Genomic DNA, 10275 nt, shown 5'->3' on the forward strand with positions numbered 1-10275 from the left:
CTTGGAAACTCTTGGGCATGACTTGCAGTCACTGCACTTGGAAGCTTCCTTCCGAATCTCACCTGTGGCGCTCGTTTCACCAACCTCCCTTCTTACAGCTCAAACCATTCTAGATTTCCAACTCATTTGGGATAAATCATGAGGGATGCTCTATCCAGCTGAGCCCAAAGATTGCTATTATGCAAACTGGAGGCTTGCCAGACCTTGAGGTTCAGTCCACCATTATAACTCTTGCAAAGTACCACGTATTCATTATTCCCCAGAAGGGATCAGGACAATTGGACCAGTCTCATGCAGAACACAGAAGAGTGCTTTCTGCCCAGTAATTCAATACCAATTCACAGGGAAGCTCCTGAGCTACTAAAACCATCAGTTCTACTTTCTGCACTACTTACTTTGAGGCCTCATCTAACTGCTGAGCTGGTGCTACCCAGCTTCAACTATTAAATGTAATGAGAGCACAACTCAATAGCTTTATTTGTTAAATGTTCTCTGCTTACAGCAATTGTTTTGATTTAGCATCCAATAGTAGTAATGATTTGCTCTTTCCATATCAAAGTTAAGCAAGCACCTTAGTCCCAACAGCTGCTTCTTTACCAGGAGTTTTATTGTTTTCAGCTTCTAAAAGTGAGTCCTTAACTTCTAAAAGGAATAAAGATGTAAGAAGAGGTTTTGGCCGGAAATACACTTCAGCATTTGGATAGCCTATGCAGCACTAAAACCAATCATAAACCTCCTGGCAGCTGCCAAAATGATCTATGGATACAATATCCAACTTTGCCAGACAATCTGCTCTGCCCAAAGGAATCAGTTGAAACCTCTGCTGTGGCTGGTATGCTCTTCCTGGCTTAAAACTGTACATTTTCAGGCTGAGGAAATGAAATACCAACATGAAATGAAAACTTGCAGCCTGCAAAAAGGCTCAGGAAGTACAAAGGAAGCAGGAGCCCTTGAGAATCACCTGCTCATTTTCAATGCACTAGCACAGGCACTCTGCAACGCATTGCCCTCTGCCCTTTCTCTGGCAAGAACATTGCTGCCCCGTGGTGGGAGCCAGATGGGACCTCCTGGGCACATCCATCAAGTTCTGTCAAAGAACTATGGAAGAGCAGAAAAAGGAGAATGCAAGTGCAGCCAGAGACCTATCTACTATTCTCACTTTGATTTCCCTCTTTCCTTTATGCACCACTCACTACCAGTCAGGAATATTCAAAATTACTATGGCAGCTCCTGTCTTGACATACTAATTCCAAGAGAGAACCAAAGCATTTTTAAAAACATAGCGTGGTAGAGACTTGGGACCTGTCTGAACCCTTCTGGATTTGGTTTTGAGCCTCTGACACCAGCAGCAGTGCGATTCAAGGTGTGCTACTGTGACAGCATGAGAGCAAACGAGATGCTCAGAGCAAGCAATTGCCCCTTTACAACTCCCAGATGAAAACTGAAAGTTATTAAGTTCATGTTATAATATGAAACTAGAAGGAAATTCATAAATGAAATTTAGAGCTCTAAATGAGTAATTATTCATCATTAACAAAATCAAAAGAAGAACTTTTTCTCTTTTAGGAATAGATGTCACATATACTTCAGGAGGACTAAATAAAACAGGGCATCTAGCCAAAAGCATAAAGAAACTTTTATTAAAAACAGAAAGTGCAAATTAAAAAGGGAAAACAGTACATGGATCATTTAAAATAGGCTAGCCCTAAGAGACCATAGGCTCTGGACTGTGTAGATGAGCTATCCAATGTTCCAGAGCTACAAATGCTTTGAAAATGCTTCAGCTGCTGGAGTGTTTTTGTCACTTGTAAAGGCTCCCCCAGTCTGAGCTAGAAGCATTTTGGTCTCTGTGAAGAGCTGTATAGGTGTGGATCAAGAGAGACTCAAATTCCACGTGAGTGGTATCTTTTCATAGGTATTCCAGCCAGAATAAACCATTAGGATTATTTCTTCCTCCCAGCATACCATGCTAACCAGTATAACCCTGCAGTTCTAGAATCAAGCCAAACCGTGCCATCAAGCTAGTTCCTACACTTCAGAATTACATTAACTCTTGCTTAAGGACTTGGACAACACTCTCCATTTTCCTGATACTACAACAATAAAGACCTTAACTCTCAAAAATCCCTGGGATTTATCCAGGTCTGATTTACAGCACTAGAACTTGCCATACTTTTGTCTGCCTCAAGAAGTATTTTTCCCTCTCTTCTAAAACGCACTGAAAGAATGACTGTTCTCTCCAAATGCTCTCCTGCAACATTTGCGCAGGTTATTGTCTGATTCATTTACTTGAAGTGTCTGTATTTGCAGTTTCACGCCGGTGCAAGCAAATTCCTTTCTCCTCTGGTACATCTATCAAAATCTTTCCAAGGAAAAGATGACAAAACAAAAAGAAACAAAAATCTTGAGGAGAATCCTACCTGAAAAATAGCTATCCAGGCATATCCAATATTATCAAAATTGATAGCTCCGTTGTGTGGGTTTACGTCCCCTGCCATGCATACGTTGTAATACTGGTTCCAGTTTATGCAGGCATTCCTGCTGCTGAAGTCAGGGTTGTATAAACTTGGAGTGTAGGAGTCCATGCTCAAGGTGCACTCCACCTTGTACTCCTTCCTGTTTGGGATGTTGGAGCATTTCTGCATGCCGTTTTCACGATGTGATGAGCAGATGAATGGATTCTCCTCTGCTTCGTCTGTCCGGTAGTACGGATGCAGGAAGGTAAGGTTGTATGTCCTGGAGGGGGAAGAAAGAGAAGGATGAGAACAAACAATGCATGCCTTGTTTCATCAGCAGCTAAAGGTGCTGGTTTCTGTCCCTGGTTTGGGTGTGTTATTTCTCCTTTGCCCTTCAACCCCTTCAGACTGCGGACAGCAAGCCACAGTTGAGACATCAGCCCCTATCTTCATCTACAAAGCTTTTTGCTTACAGTGTCCTGTAAGGCACCGGCAATCTTTCAGTTAAAAATCAGCCTGAGCTTTCCCAAGTGAACAGGGCAGTTGAAAATTGAAATGAGAGGTTATAAAGAGAAAAATCCCAGCAGGCCAGGTGCCTCCCAAAAATCTAGGGAACTGTTTGTTTCCATCTAAGGATTTTAAGATAGCTCTGCTGATGCTCAGAACATGCTTCAGAAAAGCTGAGGGCAAAGCAGTTTTACAATAAATTTGTCCCTCAGCACCTCTCAGGGATGAGTGAGCTGAACTTTAACAAGGAGAGACCCAGCCACAGGCCATCTCAAATTCCTTCGGTACTTACATAAGCAAAGAAAGAGCCCACATTAATGGGAACTGTACGCTTACTGCATATCTGATTTAATTGGCCTGGATAAAGTTTATGGCTCTGTTACAGCTAAGATAAGTAAGTGTTCTAATTGCAGCATGGCAAGGATGTGCCTTTTCCTAAGCTGTGCTCTGGGGCAGACCAGTGAGCAACCAGAGCCCAGGACTTTTCATGCTGTTTGATTAGCATTAGTGAGACCCACCGGCACTCACACTGCTGAAGCATGGCTCAAAATGAGAAGGTGCAAAGCCCTAGAGCTGACTTTATCTGCTGTGTTCAGAGCTGCAGGGATCCATGATGCTATATAATCAGTCAGGAGATAAGGGAAAAGGCAATACACAAATTATATGATCAAGTGATATGTGGGTAGAAGATAAGCAGGTAATTCTTCAATAGAGGACAGCTGTATTTTTATGTGTTTCTGAATGCACCTAACTATTGAATAAATTTGGCTCTAATGAGTGCCAAACTAGTGTTATTCCATACAATTGCTTGAAATTGCTCCCCAAAACCCTTGAGTTAAGCAGGAGTCACTCAGCAACTGCACTTTAAGGAGAGAGCAATTGCCTCAGGGCAGAGCTGAGGGGAAATTAACCCTGAACAACTTTCCTGGGGAATTTGGTTCTCCTCCATCAATGAATTACTTGAGATGGGTGTTGAGGGTTCATCCAGCTTCAGGAATAGGCAAGAGTAGCACATCAGAGGAATTGGGCATTGTTTGCTGGAAACTAAACGTATTCACCAGCTATTCCCCTGCCATTGCACAGTGTTTTCCACACCTCTAGACAAAACTGTAGTATCCTCCTCCCAGTTTCTATGCCTGAGATTCAAGAGACAAGGAAGAAACTTGAAAAATGTATTTCCTCCAGGACTGCTTAAAAGCTTTCTCCTTTCCCTCCCACGAATTGGTTTCACTTGGAGGAAATTTCCATATAAAACAAGCTGAAGAAAAGGCTGAGCGCTACACTAGCATGGTGTTTGCTAGAAGATCAGATACTACAACCTGCAGAGTTTGTCACACAGTGGGGGGTATTGCGGAGGCTTGCAAAGGATTAAAATGCACCGAGGCACAGGGATGTGACTGGGAGTGCTACAGACTGTGGGCAAAGACAGCTGGGGAACTTGAGAGAAGAAACAGAGGGAGGAGAAGAGACACCTGAAAAGTGACTCCTCCTAACTCACAGGCGGCAGGCAGAGCCCCAGCAGCTCTGTTTTGGCCTTAGTGGGTACGCTGAGAGGGGCTCAGTTCAGATGCAAAGGGCTCCTGCACCCTCAAATAAATGTGGTTGGGGACCCCATACACCTAGGGCATCTTTGCTTATAGCCACAGTGCCTGCCTGAGCCTGCTCACCCAGGAACGTGCTGGGAGGGCTCTGCATGAGACATGACACAGCCCAGGGCAGAGCCATCCCAGCCCCACCAGCCTCAGGAAGGACATTTTCTTCTAAAACCTCCAGGTTTGAGAGCTCATGGGTGCATGTCTCATTAGCCTCCTCCCAGGGAACTCCATAGCAGGTACTCAGTAGCTCTGAAGTCCTTCAAATGGGACACTGGCATAAGGGCTTTCCACACCCTGTGGTGATGACAGGGGTCTAACACCCTCAGAGCCCAGGCCAAGCCTGGACTATGCTGTGCATTGCCTGATACACCAAAACAGCATGGCCACAGGAGTCTGGGGTATGACGAGCTTCCCTGGCGCTGACTTCATCCTTCACCACTCTTGAAACCAGGACTTTGTGGTTACAGGCAAAGAGCTACTCTAAGTCCCTAAGATGACGGCAGGAGAGGTCTCATTTGGTACCTTCTCATCAAAGCACCTGGACCTCCAGCTCAGGCTCAACAGACCTCTGCAGTTCTCAAACGCCTGATGTGACAAGTCATGCAAACTCTAAACAGTCTGTCTGGGCAGCTCAAAGCCCAAACCTGGTGCAGCAGAGACAGCCACAGAGCGAGTCTCAGACAGTAAGTAACCTGCAACCCTAAAACTACACATTGAACTCCCAGCCCTGCAACAACCCTGTGTGATCTTGGGAACATCCCTTACTCTTTCTCATTTCGCTTCAAACAATGCTGACCAAAGCTCCACTCCAGTGACATACTCTTCCAAACTACAACTGATCATCCAGGAAAACTTGCTCCAGAGCCAAGTGGAACAGTGAAACTCAGCAGAAACTTATTTCCTTCACTGCCCTGGAAGCAACACCCCACCACAACACCAGCAGCCGGAGTTTCCTGATCACAAACACCTTTTGGCAGCAGGCAGGATGGGAAGGCTCAGCACACCACGGCTCGTGGGCCAGTGTAATTAGGATTCTACCCAGAGCAAAGCTGGACTTGCAGAGGGAGATGGACCATCTGGAGGGATGATTGTGTAATTAGCAGCTATGGCTGCACAAGCTCCTTTCCTGGGAGCAGTTTCATGTTTAGATGCAGACACATACATGCCCGTGCCAAGAACACTGACCGTGGAAGAAGTGCTCAGACAGAAGGGCTGATGCATCAGTGCGATGCTCCGCTCCGACCTCACACTCAAGCTCCCCTGCGAGCTGCCTCTCCCACCACAGCACAATACACACAACATGCAGTGCCACACTCGACTCTGCAGCTGTCTGCCCTCCCAGCTGCAGGACTCTGACGCATGTTTATTGTCCCAGATTAATTATCTTTATTTCAGTCCTAAGAGCTGATCTCTGATCTTCTGATATGCCCACCCCAGCTGGACAGGCTGGACAGAGACACAGCCAGCCAGAGAGCAGTGTGCCAGTCAATGCTGCTGGAGCCCATGTACCCAGTTTTGTTGGAAGGAGCAGATGTACCCAGGCTGGGGACCTACAGGACCAATTCCCTTCCCATGCAATGCTTCTCTATTCACCACACATTGTAACTGGAAAGGCCCTTGATGAGCCACATACACAGATTTGAGAGGCTGCATGTTTCCCATGAGTCACCGTTTAGGAAGCCTTGGCCTGAAGGAGAAAGACTGCCTGCAGACACAGCGCCCTGGGCTGTGATCTAATAAGCTGCGTAGAAAAGATCTGGGCACAAACCCGCTGGAGAACCAAAAGAACGACACACTTTGGTGGCTGTGGGAGGAAAATAAAACCAGGAAAACAAAGCACAGCTTGACTGCAAAAGGTGGATGAGGCTTGATTTGGTTCTGCTGCTGTCTGACTGATTTTATCCTCCCTTTTCTCTGCCTTCCTCACTTTTGCAAAATCATTTGCAAACTAAAAGTCCTCTCTATGACAGGCCAAAAATCAATCACATGGGTGCCACTTTCTGCCCAGCCCTTTTAAAGCCCTTCCCTTTCCATGTCTGCCCTGGGCACAGAGACACCATGAGCATCCATCCGACTTGGAGGGACCTGCACCTGCATGATGCTCTGCTGTCACTGGGCACAGCGGGGAAGGGACACACCAACTGACAGCAAGCGCTGCGAATTTAAGACCTTTTACTAGTTCCTATGCTTGATGACCCTGCTGGCAAAACCAAAAAGGGGAAAGAAGGAAGGATAGCAAGAATGAGAAACAACAGTGTCACAGAATGAGGGAATCCCCAATATCCACAAAATAAATGAATTAACTCTGCCAAGACCATCTACCTCCACATGCAGGAAAGGTCAATCTGACTTCCTTGTTACTTGTCAACGGGCATAGTCCAAATAACTTATTAATGGTAATGAATCCACTAATCATGAGACCCTTGTGCTCTGGGGAAAAGACATGGGAAACTAAGCCCCAGAATGGATCTTGTTATCACATTAGAAAGGATTAACACCCCTTTCTCAGCCAGCTGCCCAGTGCACATCCTTCTCTGGGCTTGCAGCAGCTTTGCAATGTATTTTCCTTTCTCTGTCCCTGGGCACATTCATGCACAGGAAGGACAACAGTGGGGCAGGAAAGTCCATTCTCTCCCCTGTCAAAGGAGGCTGAACAATTATTCGCTGCTCCATCTTCCCCCAGGCTCAGTCCTCCCAGCCCAACCATCACATGCAGGACATTATTCACAACCTCTGGAGTATGGGGTGTGTGTGCTGAGCACAATCCTGCTTCAGCTTTCCAAGGAGCAGAGTAGGAAAGGGAAAAGGTGGAGGAAACTCAGCACCAAGCAGGATCCGTTCCCTCCAAGAGGAGGCTGCTTTCTGGAGGAAATCCTGCTGACAACCCAATGTTGCAGCACAGAGTGATGTCAGGAGAAGCAATTAAGCAGAACTCAAACGTACCTTTCAGACAAACTCAGAGCTGTCTGCCTTGGCCGTCTGTGGCTTCTCGCAGCTCTACAAAAGCCAAGGAGCCAAAGGCGGTACAATGCCAAGCAGGTACGGAGTTAATTAAGACTGAAGTGTTCACATTATAACTGTCCTGCAGCATTAGATAAATACAAAGCACTTCACAGCTCTCTTCCCTCTCCTGCTTCCAACTCACCGAGTTCTTTGAAAGGCTCCATGAAGGGGAAAACACTTCCCTGCATAACAACACACAAGCAAGGAGCAGCCCCAGCAGCAACAACCCAGACAAGCTGGGGATGACCCAATTCCTTTATTTACAGCGATAGCAGATCATGATGGCAGGAGGGAGCCAGCGGGGCTGCATGGGGGAGACACACATCCTGGAGATTTTACAGATAAACTGCTGGCTTCACTTGCCCTTCCCACGCATGCATACCGAGCCTTCCTCTCTCAGACCAGACCAACCAAAAAGCCCTTGTGAAATTCCCCCTCCAGCTCCCACTGTCAGGGATTGCCTGAACTTGCTCATATAGCAGTGGAGACCATCCTGGCAGTGCTGTTCCCCATTGCCATGCAATGCCAGGGGAAGCACAGTCCGGCCAGCGAGCTCCCCAGGGGGCTGAAGAGGTGTTTGAGCCACCAGAGACATCTGAAGCACCACTCTGGTCTCCAGGGTTGGCCGGGCAGTGACAGCTTCTCACATGTCCTGAAAAGCAGTGACCCACTCCAGTTTATTGCTTGCCAACTCGCTATTGCAACAACCCAGTAACTACCCGTAATTCCTTCAAAGTCACTGCTAAAAGTAAGTCCTTAATAAAACAACTTGCTTCCAGCATGATTTTGCATTGCAACAGTGCAATTTTCAAAGAGAGAGAGAAAGCAGGTATTTCCAGTGCACCTCAAAGAAGTCCCCAAATTTTTATCAGAATGTACTATATTTAAAAATAGGTTTTTTACTTGAAGCGGCCAACTTTCAAGGGGGATTTAAAAGAAAAGGTTTCCACAGGAAGAATGACAGCAAAACCAAAGTAATTTCTTCCAACTGATGCCTGCTGTAAAGTTGAATGCCCCAGAAAGCTGCTAGCAGTGAGTGTGCAAAGAAGATAAGAAACTATATTTGAAGCACAGGTGTCTCAGCTTGCTTACACTTGCTTTACTCCAGAAAACCTTTGGGGCTATGACCCTTCCTTGCCTGGCACCTTGGATTGTGTTCAGATGCTCACCCTCACTTTAAAGCAGTTCTGTTTTCATCTGGGAGGGTTTGACGCTACCACCAAGGCGAGTCCTGCCAATAACTCAGGTCTTCCCCCTTATGGGGCTGTAAGGAAAATCTGAACCAGGACCATCATCTGTTCAGCCCCAACCCTGGTGCACACCATGCCTGTCCATCCTCCAGCCCTTCACAGCCTGCTGGTAAACATTAGTTTAGACTGAGGACAACACCACTGGGATTTAGTGGGACTTGGCAGACAAAACTAAATGACCAGAATCTCATTCCCCACAGAGCTCTATTCTGTTTACTTCTAACCAAAACCAGAGCTTAACTTTAATCCTGCATCCCCTGCGTGAAGGTTTTGTTGTTGTTTTTGTTCTCTTTGGCAGCTCTCCCTCAAAGGGGACAGATGATCAGGGCTCTCCAGCACTGATGCTGAGCACGGTACCTCCGTGCAGGGATGGAGCATGAGGACACAGAGTGATGGACCCTCTCCAGTCCAACCCTGGGCTTGACTTTGCCTATATCTCCACGCTGTCTTGCAGGCAGATGGCATCTTGCTGCTGGTCAGCAGGACCTGCTAGTTTGGGCCCAGCGCTGTATATTTTAGCCCTTCTTTACAATAGCAGAACAATGTCACCCTGAAGTGCTTTCCCCGTTACTGCCACACCGAAGTCACTCCATGCCTTTTACCCCTATACAACTTGCTGTTGGGGTGTTAAAGACCACTGCAGGGGTGAACCATATCCCAATGCCTGGAACTATGGATTCAGGAGAATGAATCAGGAATAACAGAAAAGATGGGAATAGTTTTATCTGGATTCCCCAAAACTTTTACACTAAGCTCCAATCAACCTGGGACAGCTTCTAGCTGGAAATGGAGGGACTGATTCATTGCAGTCAGGTTTCTCAGGTCTAAAACTAACCCAGCAAAACACAGACCAAGACACTAGCTTCAGTCGGGGTGATGGTACCAGAGCAACCCACATTTGTTACACTGATACTGGCACCAGCAGAGCTGGAGTAGCCCTGTCCTGCAACAGAGCTGACCCGTGGGCATGCCAGAAGCTTCATTTCTCCAAATTTCTCTGGAATGCTATGACTTTGTTCACAGAATCAAGCAACAGGACTTGGGCACAGGCAATGGACAGCCCATGCCACCCAAATTCGCCACTACCTGCTACTGGGGAGGACCCAGGAACCAGTGCAGAGCTGTAGTGAAGCAGGAAGGAGAAGAACTCCCACAAATCTCCTGCCTCTTCAAACACAGGTCCTGAGGCTTAGCACAGGGAGCCTGATTTTGCCTTCAGTGACCGGGACCAAGACCCTGATAAGAAAATCCTGCGACGCCTTTGATGCTGCTAATTGCCATTACATAAGAGTCTGCTTTCCCAGGGCTGCTTAATAACTCTACTTAGCAAACGTTCCCCCTGTGGTTAATTTTGAAAGCTCCACTTTGCAAGAAATCACACAGCATTTTAGAAACCTGGTCAAAAAGATGAGAGGACTTGCCAAAGCTAATTACAGTTCTGCACTCCTTGTGCTCAAAGTAGTG

At 46.7% G+C, this 10275-nt stretch overlaps 1 protein-coding gene across 2 annotated transcripts in view; it reads right to left on the reverse strand.

Annotated features, from left to right (window-relative positions):
• CACNA1H (calcium voltage-gated channel subunit alpha1 H) overlaps positions 1-10275 on the reverse strand; it is a 127705-nt gene that overhangs the window by 102134 nt on the left and 15296 nt on the right. For both annotated transcript variants that reach the window (XM_087731453.1, XM_087731452.1), the window contains exon 5: positions 2421-2736. In XM_087731453.1, the coding sequence (XP_087587579.1) occupies positions 2421-2736 (316 nt within the window). The remainder of the gene's footprint in view (positions 1-2420; positions 2737-10275) is intronic.

This window comes from Nipponia nippon, unplaced genomic scaffold (genome assembly GCF_047370975.1).
Source record: "Nipponia nippon isolate SJK-2023a ecotype South Korea unplaced genomic scaffold, ASM4737097v1 scaffold_5, whole genome shotgun sequence".
Classification (NCBI taxonomy): Eukaryota; Metazoa; Chordata; class Aves; order Pelecaniformes; family Threskiornithidae; genus Nipponia; species Nipponia nippon.